The following is a 20,528-nucleotide window of genomic DNA, read 5'->3' on the forward strand; positions in this document are numbered from 1 at the left end:
TGCTCTGTAAATGGAACAATAAAGCCTGGATGGCAGCACATCTGTTTACAACATGTTCTACTGAACATTTCAAGCCCATTATTGAGACCTACTGCTCAGAAAGATTCCTTTCAAAATATTACTGCTCACGGACAATGTACCTGGTCACCCAAGAAACCTAATGGAAACGTACAGTGAGATTAAGGTTCTTTTCACACCTAACATACAATCCATTCTACAACCCATAGATAGAGGAATAATTCTGACCTTCAAATCTTAAATACACTTCTAGCATCTAACTTCGGCTCAGATCATGATCTCACAGTTTGTGGGTTCCAGCCCTGCATCGGGCTTTGTGCTGACAGCTCAGAGCCTGGAGTCTGCTTCAGATTCTGTATCTCCCACTCTTTCTGCCCCTCCCCTGCTTGTGCTGCGTCTCAGCCTCTCAAAAATGAATCAATGTCATTAAAAAAATTAAGAAATACACTTCATATGGCTATAGCTGTCATAGTTGTGACTCCTCTGATGGATGTGGGCAAAGTAAATGGAAAGACCTCTGAAAAGGATTCACCATTCTAGATGCCATTAAGAACATTCGTGATTTATGAGAAGATACCAACATTACTGGGAGTTTGGAGGAAGTTTGTTCCAACCCTCATGGATGACTTTGAGGGATCCAAGACGTCAGTGAAGGAAGTAACTGCAGATATGGTGGAAGTAACAAGAGAACTGGAGTTAAAAGTGGAGCCTCAAGATGTGAGCAAATTGCTGCAATCTCATGAGAAAACTTTAATGGAGGAGGAATTGCTTCTGATGAATGAGCAATAAAAATGGTTTCTTGCGATGGAATCTACTAGTGAAAATGCTGTGAATATTTTTGAAATGACAATGAGGAATTTAGAGTATTATGTCAACTTAGTTGATAAAGCAGCTGTATAGTTTGAGAGGATTGACCCCAATTTTGAAAGAAGTTCTACTGTGGGTAAAATGCTATCACATGCTACAGAGAAACTATTTATGAAAGGAGGAGTCAATGGATGAGGCACAAACTTCACTGTTATCTTATTTTAAGAAATTACCACAGCCACGCCAACCACCCTAATCAGTCAGCAGGCAAGCACAACCCTAATCAGTGAGCAGCCATCAACATCAAGCCAAGACCTTCCCAGCAAAAATTACAACTCACTAAAAGCTCAGATGATGTCTAGCACTTTGCAGCAATAAAGCGATTTTGAATTAGGTATATACATTTTTGTTAGTAATAATGCTATCACACACTTAAGAGACTACAGTATAAATCACAGTATATGTAAACACAGCTTTTATATGAACTAAAAAAAAAAAAAAAATTCATTTGACTCACTTTATTGAGATACTCACTTTACTGCGGTGGTCTGAAACTGAACCTGCCATAGCTTTAAGGTATTCACATGATTTGTCCATAATCATACATCTGCCACACCCAGGATTTGAAATTAGGTAATAAGACTCCACAGCCTGCTCCTAAATGTTATACCTCTCAATTCCACCTGCTCCATAGCTAAATGTAGAAATCTAAAAGTCATTTATTTCGGGGTGCCTGGGTGGCTCAGGCAGGTGAACGTCCGATTCTTGGTATCAGTTTAGGCCACAATCTCATGGTTTCGAAGTTTGAACCCTGTGTAGGGCTCTGCGCGGACAATGAGGAGACTCTTGGGATTCTCTTTCCCTCTTTCTCTGCCCCTCCCCTGCTCCTGATCTCTCTCTCTCTCTCTCTCTCTCTCAAAATAAACCTTAAGAAAAAAGTAGGAAAATCAAAGTCATTTATTTCTGCATCATCCACTTCCAATCCTGTATAACTCCAACATTATCTTGAATTGATGTACTTCTCTCCATCTCCATGGCCCCACCCTTGTCTGAGCCACCATTTTGCCTGTGCATTCGTGAACCTCCTAACTGGTCTCCCACCTTCCACTCTACCTGGTCTTCCCCTGACAGAGTTTTTTAAAGTAAGAATCTGATGTCATGTCTTGTTGAAACTCCTTCATGGGCTGCCATAGGCTTGCTAAGGCCAAAAGAACTGTTTGTAACTTGAGCCCTGTCTTCTCCAGCTTCTGTCCTACATTAGCCTTAGGGGCTCCTATTCCTGGGCCATGCCAAGAATATGGCCCACCTGCTCAGATCAGAGACTTGGCTCTTTCTGTTCCCTTGGGTCAAGACCATCTTCTTTTCTCTAAGCTCCCTTATCCTGCAGGTCTCCATTCTCATGCTGCCTCATCCCAACCACCCTACCTAAAAGCTCACTCTATCACAGCACTGTTCCCTTCACAGCACTTACCACATTTGAATCCGAAAAAAATACATATATCTTATACGTACACATATATAGGTGTATTTATATATGTACATATACGTATACATATGTATATATATACACATGTATGTATGTATGTATACATACATAAATATATGTACGTGCATATATATGCAGTAGTTCAAGCTATGGAGCAAGTCAGAGTCCATGTGGGTTCAAATCCTGGCTCTACACTTTGATCTCTCTGTGGCTCCCTCTCCTTATCTCTTAAGAGGGGGTATAATAGTTTGCACTTAATATGGCTGCTATAATGAGTTACAATCCATAGCACATAATAAATGCTGTTTAAGCATTTGCTACAATTATTATGTATAGCTGAAGGCCAGGACCTTGCCCCTCATCATCTCTGTATTTCCAGTGCTTAGAACAACCAGCTGATAAAAGTTTGTCAAATGACTATTGTTCCCTTCATATAAGTGACAGTATCTACCATTTCCCAATATTGTATGGATGTTTTTACCCCGAGATCACCAATTAATGTGCCTTCATGGTCTATTTTACATGCATTTATTTTATTCTACTCACACTGTACAATTGTTAAGCAACCTACAAAAAGTACAAAAGCCTAGTCCGTTTTCCAATACCAGGTCAGAGCTAAGTTGCAAAAAAGGAACAGTACCGTAAGTTACAAGGAAAGTTTGGGTGTCCTGTACAAGTCATACTGCCTGTCACATGATGTATTTAAAGCTGTAAGTATTGCCACAGGAGAATCTCTTGTCTTTGCAGCGACCACACAGTTCCTGTCGATGCGGCCTCCTTAGATCAATGTGTCTTTTCTTTTGAGGACAGGAACAACGAGACTTTGAACAGGTCTTTAGAAAACAAGGAACAGTTTGGACACTAAATAGTTAAATCAGTGTTTCAAATATAATCCTCAAATTAAAATACTTCTCCCCACCATCCCTATCCTTGATATCGTCATCTTCCTTTGAGTCCTATGAGAAGTCCTAGACCAAGTTGTACAGAGATACTCACATCCCACTAAATGCTATGCATTTTTCAAGATCAAAGAGCAAAGATAGTATTTGAGACAATACTGCTAAGCCAACCAAGAGGATCTCATGACAGAAAAAGGTTTGAGAAGTTAGAGTTTATAGAATTTCTTCACTAATAGGTTTTTACATCTGTAGCCAGGTAGGGGTGAGAGGCAGTGAGTATTAAGCAATTTGATTATCTAGGCTGGAATATTTGAAAACATTAGAGCAGTGTCTCAACCAGCTGTACTGTACCCACCAGCAAACATCTGGCAATGTCTGGAGATGCTTTTTGGTTGTCACAACTAGGGGGAAGGGTACTATAGAGGAAGCTAATTCTCTTCTTGCTCCAGAAATGTCTTATCTTCACTATAAAGTGTTCTTAACCATTATCACATTCGGTCTTCTGATAAATAAAAAAAAAAAAAAAAAAAAAAAAAAAAAAATCACACCCCATGGAGACCAGTATACTGCCCTTGTACACCCTCTCAACCCTGCTTATCTTTAAAATTGATCACTGCTCTATTTTCTGCACGTGACCATAGCTAAAAAAAGTCAAGCTTTACAATTTATATTGTGGAACTAGGAATCTTCATTTTGCCAATCAAAGTCTAAATTATTTATGAAACATTGTACTACATTTATAACTTCCACTCTTCCAGTGACAAGTATGCATCCTTATAAGAAAATTCTAGTAGCTACTATTCACATGGTGTTTGCTGCATGCACTATTCTAAGTACTTTATATAAATTCATTTAATCCTCACAATACTCTTACTGTGGAAAAAATAAATAAAAATATAAATAAATAAGGATTTACTCTAAAGGTAGGTTTCTGTTTCTGGCAATGGTGTACTAGGTAGTTTTGACCAAGCCACCTGCTTAGGATAACTAGAAAAGCTGAGCTAAAGAAATAACTTTTAAAAATAACTATTTGAAGCACTACAGAATTATCAAAGCATTAGAGAAAGAAACCCAGAAGTGGAGGGGAGCCTGACATTTAGGACTATTTCCTCCCTAAAGGTCTGCCAATTCTGGAAGAAATGAAGGACAGTGAAAAGCTGAAAGGAAGTTTGACAAGTCAATGTAGCTGATGGTAATCTTAAATATGCCAAAATGGGAAAGACCTGGTAAACAGTTCAGGTTTTGTGTTGGGACCCTGAAAGGTTACAACCTAAGAATAAAGATGAACCAAAAATTGACCAGCTTTTACAGATGCTAAAGCCCAGTTTCAAAATAGCTCAACCCTGTTTAGAAAATAGCAATCTAAGAACTGTTAATATCCCTATCTTCCCACCAGAAGAAAGCAAATCTTCTGTGAAGGAAGATACTATCCTAGGCCTCGAATTATCACTGTAATTCTTCATATTCACTAGTCAACACTCAATCAAAAATAATCATATGAGGTACATGAGGAGATATAACAACAAATTTGAAAAACATGGAAAATGACAATGATAGCAACAGAACCATAGGGCATTAAGTTAATGGAGTTACGTAGTACAGATTTTAAGATAATTATGCTTAACATGTTCAAAGAAATAAGACTGGTAAGTTCAGCAGAAAACTGGAAGTTATTTTTTTAAAGACAAAAATTATAGCACTGAAAACAGAGTAACTTAAATCAACTCAACAGATGGATTTAATAGCAGATTGGAAATAGCTGAAGAAAGAATTAGAGAAACGGAAGACAGAGTGAGAGATGGGGCACTACGGGGTAAAATGTTCATTGGCTGATGTCTTTTCCCCCCTCTTATGGAACATTGAAGCATCAACATTTTGGCAAAACCTTAAGCTAATTCTGTTTAAATGTGATCATTACATAGCACTGACTGAGTACTTGACATTTGCAAACAGGGAGGAGTTACTGAGACTGTAATGTTATGGCCTCTTTATTTAAAAGTGTGTGCTAAGATACAAACGATTATGAGGGACATAGGTGAAATAAGTTTCCTTTAGTGTAAGTTTCTTAGCATTTTAACAGATCTCATTCAAGCGCCTATCTTACAACCTTATTCCACTGGTTGCTTCAAATGTGAAATAGACCTACCTGATAAAATCCTTTCACTCTTTATCTTGTAACTTTGAGAAGCTATTTAACCTCTAAGTTTTCATTTCTAAAAGGGATATAAAGAGCATTAACCTCAGAGGTTTTGTAAAATACATTTAAAAAAAATTTTTTTAGGTTTATTTTAGTAGATGATATACAAACTGGAGCAAAGGGGGACAAAAGCATAGGAAATACAGAAAAGAACATAAAAGGCATAAGGATATGGTTAAAGGTCTAATATGAGTAACTGGAATAGAGAGATAATGGGGGTGTAAGTAATATTTTAAGAGATTATAACTGATAATTTTCCAAAAGAGGTAACAATCTTCAAACTATAGATTCAAGAAATGCTATGAATCTCAACCAGATAAATACAAAGAAACCACAACTAGGCATCTAACTGTAAAACTACTGAAAAACAAAGCAGAGAGAAAGATCTTAAAAGCAAGTAGATTTAAGAAGGGGAATTAGTAATGCTTCAAAAACAATAAAGGTCATACCCTTAAAGAGCAGAAAGAAAACTACTGCCAACCTAAAAATTCTATACCCAGCAAAATTATCCTTTAAACCATCATCCAGGCAAAAGAGGATGTGTCACCTTCAGACCTGTGCTACAGTAAATATTAAAACATATTCTTCATGTAAAAGAAAAGTGGTCTCAGATACAAAAAGGAATGAAGAGCAGCAGAAAGGAAATATGTGTAGCTAAAGCTAAATGAATGACTATATAAAATAACGCCTTATGATGTTTAAAATTAAAATATACAACAGTAGTATATAAATTAGGATGAGGTGATAAGGAGTTAGAGTGTTCTAAGTTCACTGTATTGTCAAGGACAGGTATTATTAATGATTTATGCAAACTTTGATAGGTCAAAGAATCATGTTGGAATGTCTAAGGTAACTGCCAGAAGAATAGCAAACAATGAATAACTACCAAGATAATAGAGATGGGAAATTATTTTTTTATTTAAAAAAAAGTCACTTCAATGGAACACAAGAGGAATATAAGAAAATATATTTCAACCTACATTATATTAAACATAAACAGATTAAATGAGAATGTCCAACTAGAAAATCTAAAGGTAAACCATTCATAAACTGTTAGACTAGTTTTTTAAATATTTATTCCTAAGTAGGACAAAAAATATTTTTAAGTGAAGGATTGAGATCTTAAAAATGTCTCAGTTATGAAAACCAACTATGCCATACTTCTCTGAAAAGTTTAAAAAGAGGTCTCTACAAGGTGTTTTAGATATCTAATTCTGTGACTTCCTAGACCCTGGAGACACCATAAAATATGATCAAAGTTCTAATATTTACTACTTGCTTACACTTAGGCAAGTTATTTCTTCATCAACTTTAGCCTTCTGGTCTGGAACATGGGGATAACACCTACCTCAAAGTTTAGATTACAGGAGATAATGCATGTAAAGCACTTAGCCCAAAGTTTGGTACATAGTAAAAGCTTAATACAGGTTCCCTATTAAGTTACTACATCCATATGGGATTATTGAAACACTATATCGTACACCTGAAATTAATGTAGCACTATATGTTAACTAACTGGGATTAAAATTTAAAAACTCAAAAAATTACTACATCCAAATTACACAAAGGGTGTTTGATAAACAACATATATGGCCCATACATAAATATACCGTATAAAGCAACTTAAGAGTCAATATGTCTCCTCTCCTACACCCCCCAAAATCCAGAATTTATTTTTCTAAAATGTTATAAAAATTCAAGGCATAGAGAACTTAACATTCCTATTCAAATACCCAATCTATCAAATCCTAACATTTTGCCACAGAAGCTTCATATTTAAGAATGGTAACCTTATAGACTCAATAAAAGTGCTCTACATGCTTACCTGACATTGGATTGCTTCTACTCGGTAAGGGTTAAAACTCTTTTGGCATTTGCAACACAGTTGTTTGAAATAAACCTAAAAAGAAATAAGGGGTTTTTATATATACATATATACACACACAAGATTATATGTACCTTAGGCTCCCAGTTCTTAAGTAATCTCTTCCCCACTTTGTGCCCTGCTTTTGCCCAACCTCTACCTGAGGTCTTAAGTAGTGCTATCAGTCCCTTTTTCTCACTCTTTGAACCTCATTTCCTTACCTGCAAAATTGAGATACTACCACTTGCTTTTTCTATAATTCTGGCAACCATTAATGTACACAAAGTACCACAGTAAAAAATCTTCAATGGGAAGTAACTATTATAATTTTATTCATTGCATGAAGGCCAAACCCTTGACCTTTGCCTTCTGTCTTAGTCTATTAGCCTCTACTTTTTCATTTTCTCATTATTTCCCCACTTGAACTTCAAATTATTTATAGTTACCACCCATACACATTGTTTCTCAACTCTGCATTCTCTGGTGCACAGTTTCTCCCTGCTTCAGTTGGTGAACTCCTCCTAGTTAGCCTCAAAAATCCTGCCTGGACATCATGATGCCTTCCCTCTGACAGGGTTAATCAGCCGCCTCCTGTGTTATTTCTGCACCACTTCCAGGCCACAAATGCCACTGTGTCTAGCACCACATTGCATCTTATCTCCTAGGAGAATAAATGTCTTAAGGAGGAGTCCTAGGTCTTGTTCCTTTTATCCTAGCATCTCAGAGCGTGTTCATTAAACCCACTGGTTTTCTTCTGGCATAGCATAAAAATCTATTTGCTTCCAGGGTCTAGTAAATGGCTAATATGAAAAGTCAAGTTTTCATTCAGGTCTTAGCACACCTCCTTACCCGCTCCTTCTACAGGCCTTTAGCCAGAAAAGCAGTACCTAAAACGTGAAAGCACAGGGGACTCCAACTCAAAGGCTTGTTGAAGTTAATGAGATAGACCAGATGTCAGCTGTTGCAAAAGGAAGTGCACAAGCCCCGTGAAAGGAGAGAGAAGCTGCTTCGCCCCAGCCTACTGTTTTCATCGAGTCTATAGCGACCAGAGTCTAATCAGGGAAACTGGAAATGCAGATCATAAAGTCTTTCCCAATCTTAATGCGTTGACAACTAATTCAATTGAGAGAAAACTGCTTAGCCTACACAAGTCTGTCCAAGGCGAACCTTTACAATAAATTATTTCTCTTATAGCTCCACCTTGTGGACAAACTGTGGAAATTGCCTAGAGCCAAGGTCTCAACAGGCTCAAAACACACCAACTAAAAAATGATTATAGACAGTTCCACCGGACACAAGAGTTCACCGAAATAACATGCAATTCTGTTCCGCAGAACTAACGAGCTAAATGTAACATCAGTTCTGAGAGCCTCAGGTGTTCATGTGGACAGTCCAATTCAGTTCAAACATTAACCACGTACCGATAAAGTGCCTGGCACGAAGGATGCCAAATGAATGAGACAGCATTGTGGTCACGTTCCATTAGGAAACGCTCTCCCTCTAACATCTGTCTGCCCCATCCTCCTCCCATGTCCCGCTCACTTTTACTTACCTTATTAGTTCCAGAAATGCACCACACATAAGCACTCTCCCATCTGGTCTTACAATCTTTACAGTGAAAATAGCCATATTTTGGTTCCAAAAACTGCAGATAAGGGGGAAAAGTCTTTTACAATCTTTGGGGGGAAAGCCAGATCCTCTTTCCTTGTGGCTTTGTATAAAAAAACAAAAAGCCCGGCCACCTGAGTGGCTCAGTTGGTTAAGCATCCAACTCTTGATTTCAGCTCAGGTCATGATCTCACAGTTTGTGAGATTGAGCCCCACATCAGGCTTCACACAGTGCAGATCCTGCTTGGGATTCTCTCTCACTCTCTCTCAATCTCTCTCTCTCTCTCTCTCCCCCCTCCTCCCCCTTCTCCCACTTGCACACTCTCTCTCGCTCAAATTAAATGAATAAACTTGAAAAGAAAAAACAAAAAGCTTCCTTAACCTCATTCATAGCTATCCTCAAGGCTACTATGCTAATTTAGCATTTCATTGCTCAGGGATTACTCTGAGATTCTTATTTCTCCTCTCAAACTTTTCTAATGTTCTTTCAACAATGCCACCAGCACAATCTCCCCCAAAAGAAAATCTGGTCACATATTTGGCAGACCTGAAACCCCATCTTATCTCCTCATTCCCAATAGCAATGGTTACCAGACTTCTGAGTTTCACATGCTTAAAGTTAGCACCCTATCCTACCAAAAAGTGACAAAACATATAGGCCATTTAAAACATGTTATCAGAACTACCTCTCCTTCGTCAAGTACAAAGTGAAAGATTTTTTTCTCTGTTACCCCAGAAATGGAAAGGAGGAAAGAGAGGATAAGGCGAGCGGAGGACTGAGGACAGGGAGGAGAAAGTTTACCTGGAAGTTGGGTTTCCGGAGCAGATCTGCTCCACCGACTCCCTGTGTCTGCTTGCTCTTCCCTTCCTGAGGGCTTGGGGTACCTTCCTCCCCCAACCCATGCTGGCAAAGCTCCTCCTGTTTGTCCTCCTCAGACCTTGGCGTTGGTGGTGACTGCTGCTGCTGCTGACTGGCCTCCGCAGGACCCAAAAGTGCCTTCCTCTCCTGGTCTTCCCCCTCCTTTCGCGGCTGGATCAAGCCCCTGCGACCTATCACTGGAGAATAGACTCCCCAGGCCGGCAGGGGTACCTTGTGACCTGAGCTGCTCCAAGGGGAGCGGCTGCGCAAGGTGCGAGAACCCAGCGAGCACTGCACGGACTTGTCCACCCGCGGACTCACCTGCACCCCCACCTCCTTGGTGTTGGCCTTGCAAAGCCGCAGGCTCAGGCTGGGGTTCATCTGGGAGAGAATGGCCTTAAGCTGCGCCCTCTTGTAAGGGTCCATACAGTAGTCAGAGGCATTTGCGGGCACCAGCAACCCAGGCCTGGCCAGGAAAGTGGGGGGACCAGCGTTTCGCCTCCAGTCAGGCTGTTTGTGTTCATAGAGTCCCGGCTGGCCCAAAGGCATCGTATTCCCATAGCCCTGGTACAAGCCACAGGGAACGCGGACACAGCGTTCCATCTGCTCACCCGGCACCCAGGCACAGCACAAATCCCAGTGCGCTTTGTCTCCTTGTTTTGCCTTCCACCTTCATCCACCCTTCTTTTTCCTGATCAAGTTAGTTTAGGTCCATTCCAAGCTTCTCCATTTATTTCAGATTCTGATGGGAGCTGCTGCCTATTTCCCTAATTAAAGGAGGACAGGCGATCTACCCATCTACAGAGGTCTAATGTCCACCTGATACCTATTTGCTCTTCCTATCTCTTCAACTCCTCTCGAATCTTTCTTCAAAGCTGTTTTTCATTTAGACTTCTTACTCACACACGTGCTTTCATTAGCATGATTTGAGCATACTAGAAGAGTATATGGAAGTAAGTATATCCCGGCAGAGTTAATGAATGTAAAGACCCTGGTACCACAGGAGCAAGGAGAATAAAGTTATGGGGGGGGGGGGGGAGGTGTATGTGGTGAGAAAATGTACTTTAGAAGGTTGTACTGTATGCCAACAGCTCTCATTAAGTCATTCCTAGTGAGGGCCACTGTCCCAAAAGGTGAAAAAAGCAAATTGTTCTGATTTAGAGGGTAAATGGAAACTTAATCACAGCATAGTTAAGTATCCGAAATCAAAAGGACTTGAACTGAAACCTGGGCCTTGTTAGCAGGCAAGTTACTTAACCAGGTGATTTGGTTTCCCCATCTGACAATACTAATTTATAGGATTATTACAAGATTAAATGTGATATTACCTATAAAGCACAAAGCAGAGTAACTCACGAGTGTTAAGTGGTAACTCTAACTGGGTAAGGATCAGAGCTGTGTGTTCCTTTGCTATTTAGACCTAGATGATCATAAACTTTGCTATCTGTACTGGTAAGGCTTCCTGCTAGAACAAAAGAAAAGGATCAAACTAAAACGACACTTATGTAACCAAGAAGAGCCCACCCTTTGTCTAATCTAAGGTTGTTTCATTGTTTACTGCTCAAGAGCTTTGTGACAGCAGCAAGGTCTATAAGCAGCTCTCACACCAGAACCCAGAAAATTTAGGTTATACCAGCCAGCCGTAATTAAGCTTCCTGCTACCCAGGTCACAGACCCTGTGAACGATGGGGACAGATTCCAATCTTCCAAGGCGACTTAGAGAAAAGAAAGGCACAAAACAGGGTGACTGGCCGCTGTAAGAATATAAATAATACTACGGAAGCCTGCAGGGGGGAACACCTGCAGGAGAGCTACGGTCATTTCACAATTTTTCGAGGCTTAGAGGTCTTGGAAAGCTGCCACGTAAGAGCAACATGGGGACTAGAACTAAAGTTCTCTGACTTCAAATCTCAGCCCTTTCCACTCTATGCAGAGCACGCAACCGGGAAGGCAGTTAGCCACAACCACGGCCCACTCTGGGGGTTCCCAAGGTGGGCCACTTTAGGGGACGCCGTTCTTAGGGGAGAACAAAGGTCTTTGAAAGACCCCAGGCCGTGTACCCTAGCGGTCACCCAAACGTGAGGTGGGGCAGAGGGAATGAGGAGTGGCGAAGTACACTTTGTGCGCGGTCGCCCCCCCAGCAGCGCGGCCTGGTACTCCGAAGGCTCAGGGAGAAGACAAGAAGCACCCCAGCTCCGTCTTTACGCGGTTCCAGACCGGACGCTCAGCAGCCGTAAAAGCGCCTGGCTTTCGCCACACGGACGCTGCAGAGCCTGACTTCCGGGTGGCGCGCACGTTGCGTGCGCGTCATGGCGTCAACGCGTGACGTGCGCAGGGAGCAGGCTTTTGGCGCGAGCGTCTGAAACAGGGTCGGCGGAGGCGGAGCTGCTGGCACTCCGCGCCTTGGTTGTTGTCGGAACCGTGGGTCGCCGCGCAAACGAGCCTGCGGCTCAGATTTCTGGTCGAGGTGCCGGCGCGGTTTTTGTCAGCCTTCTCCGGCCAAAAAGAGCTCCACCAGCGGAGGCGGTTAGTGTTGGCTGGGTGGAGACGGACGGGCCGGTGTGAGGCGGCGGGGAAACGCCTCTCGTTCCCGGGGTGGGAGCCGCGGCCTCCCGCCCTCTACGGTCGGTGCCAACCTCGCACCGACTGGGAGAAAGGGCCGGGGGTTCGGCTCCTCCGCTGAGCGGACTCGAGCCCTGGCGCTTCCTTGGGACTCCACTTCCCAGCTTCGGGCCCCGCCACCCGCCCAGCATTTGCCCCTTAGCTGCCCCAGATGTCCCAGTCTGAAGTTTCCTTAATTGGAAAGACGATGAAGTTAACTTTAACGGAATATCGTAATTCCGGAAAATGTTTTACAGCTCCTGGTACGCTGTATCTGTCTTGCTTAAACCCTCCGGCATTTGCTGTATTACGAAGATTTACTGATTTGAAATTGTCCAAAGATAGTTACCTCTCATAGGACCCCTCACTGACAGCATCCCCTAGCCGCACGTGACTAGTTAACTTAATTGAAAGTAAACATTTAAAATGCTGTTCTTGAGTCGCGCTTCCCCCCGTTTCAAATGCTTCACGTGGCTAGTGGCGACTCCGTTGGACAGCACAAACACGGAACGCTCCCATCCTCGCAGTGAGTTCAGCTACCGTCCCAAAAGATAGGACCGAGGTAAAGAAACAATGTAACTTTAGGCAAGTTTACCTGCTTCTGATTGTACCTTAGAGTCAGTTAACAAGGACTGCATCCCTGTGAAGTGTATTTGGTGTGTTTTTGTTTGTTTGTTTTTGCAGAGTTACCAAGCATCGGAGTAATATTGTAGATAAAAATGCCTATTGGGTGCAAAGAGAGACCAACTTTTTTTGAAATTTTTAGGACGCGGTGCAATAAAGCAGGTATTGACAAAGTTGATCATTTGCCTTGAGAAAATGTTTTCAGAAAAATATGTAAATATGCATGCTTGCTGAAAAGAATCCAATACTTGACGGTTTTGTTTACACTGTAAACTGTTCCTTCTGGAGTCATCCATCCAGTTAAGAAAATGGTCATTTAGGGTTAGCCAAATGATAAGTGTAGAACCCTGGGGATAAACAAAAGACCAACCTCTTAAAATTAGTAGTAGGAAGAATTGCTTTTAAAGCACAGACCTAGCAAATCAGAAGCGTTGGTAATGTTACTTGACAGGAGGAGTTGTCAAACTTTTTAGTCTCAATACTCCTTAAACTCTTAAAAATGATTGAGGACCTCAGAGAGCTTTTGTTTATGCAGACTACCATATAGAAATTAAAGCTAAGAATTTGAAAAAAAATGTTTATTAATTCACTTAAAGATAAACCCATTGCATATTAACATAAATAACATTTTTTTTTGAAAAATAACTGTATTCCCCCCCCCCCAAAAAAGAAGGGTGGCTCTGTTTTCCAGTTTTTTTTAATGTTTATTTATATTTGAGAGAGAGCCCACACGCAAGCAGGCGAGGGGCAGAGAGAGAGGGGCAGAGAGAGAAGGAGACAGAATCCAAAGCAGGCTCCACACTGTCCTATGGAGTCCTATGGCGGGGCTCAAACCACAAGCCTTGAGATCATGACCTGAGAAGTCTGATGCTTAATGGACTGAGCCATCCGGGTGCCCCTACAATTTTGCACTTTAATATCTGGCTTAATAGAAGATAGCTGGATTCTCATACCTGCTTCTACATTTAATCTGTTGCAGTATGTTGTTTTGGTAGAAGTATATAAAGAAAAGCCAGCCTCACACACCAGTGTAGTTGAGAAAAAGGAGTATTTTAATAGTCTTCAGTTAATTGTGGGTATTTTTCTTTGATAATACACAAAAAATTGACAAGTGGTAGTTTAAGAGTTGCAATATGGAATTGGAAACCATATCGTCAGCTTTTTATACTCTTGTTACATTTAATTCTATTAGTCTTTTTTGCACTTTGAATAAATCTTTTATCCATGTTGTAACATTGGGTATTGATAAATTGTAAAATGTCAGTGTTGTGGATTACAAATATTCCATATATTGACACATTGTATTAAGCGTTAAAAATCACATGTGTTAATTCACTAATCTCATGAGAAAAATCTCCTAAGATTAAGAAGATAAGTTTACAGAGGCTTAATAAACTTTAACAAAATTCGAATTCCCATTTAAAAGCTGTCATTTTCTCACTGGCAACAAACTTTTTTCTGCAGTGATAGGCTCACTTCATTTTTGAGAAAATGTTCACCAAATCACTCAACTCAAAATGACTTATGTGTTGTTCTTTCTACTAAAAATGACTTTCTATGAAAAAGTGCTAATTCAGCTCATAACTCACCACTTGTGCTTTTCTAGACAACTGTCGTACTTAATCTGCAGAAATGCTTGATGCATACTTTCCATTTTGTCACAGAGAATATTAAAAAGATGTGCTCAAGGGTTGGGCTTTATAAAATAATTTTTACTGCTTCATTAATGATATTTTAAGTTGGACTGGTTTTTTGGTTTTGTTTTTGACAAGTGCGTGATGATGAATACAATTACTAGCCCCGTTTATTGCCACTGCCTTGACTCATGCAAAGATGTCATCAGTTTTACACACCAAGGGTGCAAATGTCACCATTGTGAAAAAAAGAAATGATACCTTCGTATTATTATGAAAATAGTTTTAACCTAATGGAGCTCTTGAATTTGTCTTGGGGACCTACCCCCCCCACCCTCACCCCCACCACCAGTAGTCCAGAGACCACACATTGAGAATCACTACTTTAAGGGTGGATAGATCATAGTAGAAATTTTGTCATTTCTCTTTAACAGGAGGGAGTCTTTTTATTCCATTTGATTTGTGAGTCTACATGTTCCTGTACTGACAGATTTGTCACATCCCTTTATGTAGTCTTTGTAATTAAATTGTATCTGTGGAATGCATTCTTGCTATGAATGACTTGTTTCTGAATCCTGAATATAAGAGAAAGAAAACTTTAGAAAAGCTAACTAATATAGCTAGGAGCAATCACCTTGTAACGTTTGTAAACTCTTGTTAGACTGTGCTACAGATTGGAGGGAGAACAGATTACTGCTCTTGTTTAATTAATATGCCTTAACAAAAATAATCTACAGTCAAAATCTCAAGCATCCTTTTCTTTGTTATGATCTTTACTGGTTCATGAACTTACCTGTCACTGATTAAAACCAAGATGGAATTTTTATTTTTCTTACAGATTTAGGGCCAATAAGCCTTAACTGGTTTGAAGAACTTTGTTTAGAAGCTCCACCTTATAATTCTGAACCCACAGAAGAATCTGGATATAAAATCAGTTATGAACCAAACCTGTTTAAAACCCCACAAAGGAAACCTTGTCATCAGTTGGCTTCAACTCCAATAATATTCAAAGAGCAAGGTCTAATTCCGCCAATATACCAACAGTCTCCTTTAAAAGAATTAGGTAAATACAGAATAGACTCGGGTAAGTAATGTGGTCCAGTGGACTAGGGGAAAAACATGAACCAGGAATTGAGACAAACCTATGTTAAAACTCCCAGCTCTATTGGTAATTGTATCATACTGGTCAGATCAATCTCTCCGGCTTCACTTTCCCCACTTGAAAAATGGAGATGATGAAAATAATGCCTGTAAGTTTGGATTAAATAAAAGAATGCAGGTACCTAATTATTGTTCCTTTTCTTCCCTCCTTTGACTTAATATATCCTGCCTAGTTTGTTAAATTATATCTTTCTTCTGCCCCAAAAAAAAAAACCAAGTGGGATTTGTTTTGATGTTAATTAAATAAACTCTATTTCTGCAGGTTATCACAGAGGACAGAGAAGGGTATTTTTATCAATTTTCTATAAATGTCTTTTGATTTGGTAACAGTTTCCCTGGCATACATGCCAGGTATTCCAATCAATCATGTAATAAGATTATATGTTCAGCCATTCAAATGTTTATTACCTATTTAAATGACATATTCTCCTTTCTCTGGAGTATTACTGTCAAGTAAGGGGAATTAACAGTAGACAGATAAAGAGCAGTCTAAGATTGAATGTGGCACGTGTCAAAAGCAAAGTACAAAAAGTACAGTGAGAGTTGAGAAGAAAGAGCATAAATAAGTTTGGGGGGGAATTGGGGAGTGATTTATTTGAATTAAACCTTGAAGGATAGGTGAGATCCAGAAATTTGAAGATGGCAGGGTAATAATGAATGTACTAGGCAGAGGAAAAACGTGAGGAAGATGATGATGTAGTTTGTTAAGAGAATGTCAAGTAATTCAGGTTGTGTTTTTTTTTTTTTTTTTTTTTTTTTAATGTTCAGTTCTGACACAGAGAGAGACAGAGCATGAGTGGGGGAGGGGCAGAGAGAGAGAGCGAGACACAGAATCCAAAGCAGGCTCCGGGCTCTGAGCTGTCAGCACAGAGCCTGACGCGGGGCTCAAACTCACAAGCTGTGAGATCATGACCTGAGCCAAAGTCGGTCGCTCAACGGACTGGGCCACCCCCGCGCCCCAGATTGTTTGGAGTGTTGCATGTCTAAAACAGACCAATAAACAACCTAAGGCTAGAAAGAGCACCTAGAGCCAGATATTTAATGCCAGACTAAAACAATTGAGTTTATTTGATAGGTTGTCCAGAAAAATCACATGTAAATTTGATCATGCTACTTCCTGCTTCAAATCTTTGACTACCTCCCTTTGCCTTCACGATAAAATCTTAACTCCTTAACATGATTTACAAGGTTCTTTTTTAATCTGGTCTCATTAACTCGTGCCTCATGCTGCCATAATTCCTCTCCCACCCATGTAATTTACCATTTGTTCATACTGAATTTCTTTTTGAAACCACTTTGCTCCATGGCTCTTTATAGATTGTTACCTCTGTCCAGAAATTAGTTAGTTCTTCCTACCTTTTTATCTAACAAGCTCATGTTTCAGGTCTTGATTTATGTATGTGCTTCTGGGAAGTTTTCCTTGTCACACTGTTAGCTTCTACTGGAGGAGACTTAAAATAAGCAATTACAGTGGAATAAATACTATGAAAGAGGAAATTCATGGTACCAGAAAATGCACATACAAAGAGGACATAGGTAATGGACAAAGATTTTCTTGTATGTTACTGGATACCTAGCGGCATACAAAGTGAGTATTCAGTAAATATTTACAGAATGAATGAGTATTTATTTTGCTTTGGAAAGCCTAATAACTGGACCCAATCTTTGGAGATTTGTTTTTCAAAATGAGATGCCTATATTGTGAGAATCTCTTGAAGTCCTGAATGAAAGGGAAGATTTCAGGCCCTAATCTGAATCTACTAAATTAGAATCACTAGAAATAGAGCCCATAAGTGTACCTTTTAAACTAATCGGGTGATTCTCATGGAAATGGAAGACTGGAGGCAGGGAGACCAGTTAGGACACATAATGGTCCAGGTTGTAGTGGGCCAACCACCTGAATTAGAGTAGTGGTAGTGAAAGCGGATATGGAAGATAGAAACTGTAAGACCCCACAATATCCTAGACCTAGGGATTTCAAAGAAAGGATCAAGTCACAGGTTTAGAGCATAACTAAGAATATAATGGTGACATTCGTAGACGTTTTAAGCACTGGAGGAAAAACAGGTTTAAGACGGAAAAGGCTTGAAAGGATGAAAAAAAAGTAGGTTGAGTTTTGGACTGCAATTTGAGACAGTGGTGAGGTGTAGAGGTGATGTCCTGAAGGATTTGGGGAATACAAGATTAAAACTTAAGAGAGCATACAGGTAGGAAAGAAAGTTATAGGAATCAACAAAGTGATAAAGTCATCACATGTGTTGAGGAAATTGATTATGATGAGGCTTAGGATAGAGCCTTAAGGAATATTTAGCAGATGAAATGCAGAACACAGAAAAGGAGATCATTCAGTCAACCAATATTCCATACTTTGTGCATGGCAATTTGTTATACATTAAGGATACAAACATGAATAAGATGCTTTTGACTTCTAGGAACTCAGTCTTGTGTAAGACAAAGTATGTAAATAAATATACAGTGTGGTATATGCTATAATAGGATCACCTGCAAAAGTGCTATGTTGTGGGCATAGTAAAGGGAGCAGCCATCTATTTTAATGGGCTCAGGAAAAGCTCTGTAAACCAGTTTATGCTAATTCTACTGAATCTTGAAAGAGTTGGAATTGGTCTATCTATAATTAGGGAGGGACAGGAATGAATTAATAAGGCCACTCTCAGTGCAGATGAATCAAAATTTTTAAGGTTATAGTGCATAAATAATTCTGACTATAGTTTCCTGATTCCTTTTGTTTTTGTTTAGTTTAAATTCAGTATTAAAATGTAAGATTTAAGCTGTTTTTTAACCTACTTGTTTCATTCTGACATCTATTGTTTTCAAAAGAGAATTATCCCTAAAGTTTCATGAGGAAATGTACTATTTCTGCTTCTCAGCAGTCCTTTTGAGTAAAATCGTATGAGTTTATCTCACCATTATTCAGCCTTTTTATGAGATTCTCAGATTACTTGGCAAATGTTTTTTGGATATGACTTATTTTTACCTGCTTCATTTTTTTACTTTTTATTTTTTACATTTGGGTGTTCATTGCTAAGCCAATATTGATACTTTATTATCAACTGAAGTCATTTGTTTACATTAGGGTTCGTTATTGGTACAGGTCTCTGGTTTTTGACAAATGTATAATGTCATGTATCCATCATTACAGTATCCTACAAGATCGTTTCACTGCCCTAAAAGCCCCTTGTGTTTGCCCTCCACCTGTTCACTCACCTCCACCCCAAGCCCCTGGCAACCACTGATCTTTTTACAGTCTACAGCCTTTTTTTCAGAATGTCATATAGTGGAAATCATACAGTATGTAACCTTTCAAACTGGCTTCTTTTACTTAGCAACATAAGGTTCCTCTGCATCTTTTCATGGTTTGATAGCTCATTTCTTTTTATCACTGAATAATGCTGTATTATATGGATGTACCAGTTTGTTTATCCGTTCACCTATTGAAGAACATCTTGGTTGCTTCCAAGTTTTGGCAGTTATGAACAAAGCTACTCTATCATGTGCGGATTTTTGTGTGGACCTAAGTTTTCAACTCATTTGGGAAAATACCAAGGGGCATGATTGCTGGATCATATGGTAGGCGTATGTTTAGTTACATAAGAAACTTCAAACTGAATCCCAAAGTGGCCGCACCATTTTGCATTTCCATCAGCAGTGAGTAAGAGTTTTTCTTGTTCTACGTCCCCATCAGCATTTGGTATTGTTTTTGTTTTGGGCTTTAGCCATTCTAAGTGTGTAGTAGTCGTTTCCTGATTAAGATCTTTGTTAAAGTGAACTGGGAAAAGTGAAATTTTAAAAATAGGTTTAGCTACTTTTTAGTGTCAACTAAAAGTCTCATTAGAGAAACTTGGATATTTCATTGAAGTGGGGTTTACCTCACACGTGTATTTGGCTTAGTAGTGATTATATCCATTTCCTGTTACTTAAGAAATGAGTAATATAACACAGTGTTTTGCATGTGCTACTGCAAATAGTTTTGTTTGGTCTTTGCCTTATTTTATTAACACTAATGCAACTTATTTTTCCCCAAACTTTTCTAAGTTGGAGATTATAGGATCAGTTAAAGCAACTATTTTTGAAAGCAGTTTTTAAGACTAATAATAAATGCCTCAAGTACCATATTTGTGATACAGAAAATGGGAATATTTACACACTGTAAATTGGATTTGATAGAGCCAGATACAGCTTTAGAAACCCTGACTGAGCCTTATTGCGGAGAAAATAGATGTATTCGTCAACAGTGGTAGTTTTTTCTAATCATTGCTAATTCATCCAGCCAGGAATTGTGGAGTGACTGTAACATTAAGCATTGATTATAGTTGCTAAGGAGACAGTGATAAGTAAGATCCCTACGTCAAAGAGCTCACATTTCTAGGAGGGGAAGCAAGAATGCTGTATGATAAACTCTACGAGGAACATACAGCAGCAGCTATCACTTAATTTCATGTTAGGGACCACTAAATTTTTCCAGAGGAGGTAGTTTCAAAATGGAAGCCTGAAAGAGGATGTTCAGTCAAGAGAAATAAAAAGAGAAAAACAGTTTGTACAAAGGCCTGAAGTGACGGAGAGCATTCTTGCAGGATATGCAGGTGGTTGGGTATGGCTGAAAAGTAGAGTGAAAGAATGTCATAGAAATTAAGGCAGATGATGAAAGTCCTTGTTACTAGGGAGTTTTGTTTTGGAATTTGAGCTTGCTCTTGAGAACAAGATCTTGAAAGTTTTCGGCAGAAGACTAATATGATCAAATTTGGTACATCG

General features: G+C 39.5%; 2 protein-coding genes across 2 annotated transcripts in view; one reads left to right on the forward strand and one right to left on the reverse strand.

Moving 5' to 3' along the window:
- Positions 1-2,823: 2,823 nt before the first annotated feature.
- On the reverse strand, positions 2,824-12,024 carry ZAR1L (zygote arrest 1 like). Its single transcript, XM_049646785.1, has 4 exons — positions 9,682-12,024; positions 8,824-8,916; positions 7,233-7,307; positions 2,824-3,144 (listed from the first exon to the last, which is right to left on the reverse strand). The coding sequence occupies exons 1-4, from the start codon at positions 10,339-10,341 to the stop codon at positions 3,001-3,003; spliced, it is 972 nt and encodes a 323-aa protein (XP_049502742.1). The 5' UTR covers positions 10,342-12,024; the 3' UTR covers positions 2,824-3,000.
- A 42-nt stretch (positions 12,025-12,066) lies between these two features.
- BRCA2 (BRCA2 DNA repair associated) overlaps positions 12,067-20,528 on the forward strand; it is a 60,284-nt gene continuing 51,822 nt past the window's right edge. Inside the window, 3 exon segments of the mRNA XM_049646788.1 lie at positions 12,067-12,264; positions 13,024-13,125; positions 15,436-15,660. Of these exon segments, the coding sequence (XP_049502745.1) occupies positions 13,059-13,125; positions 15,436-15,660 (292 nt within the window). The 5' untranslated portion in view covers positions 12,067-12,264; positions 13,024-13,058.

Source organism: Panthera uncia (genome assembly GCF_023721935.1).
Source record: "Panthera uncia isolate 11264 chromosome A1 unlocalized genomic scaffold, Puncia_PCG_1.0 HiC_scaffold_16, whole genome shotgun sequence".
NCBI classification, from domain to species: Eukaryota; Metazoa; Chordata; class Mammalia; order Carnivora; family Felidae; genus Panthera; species Panthera uncia.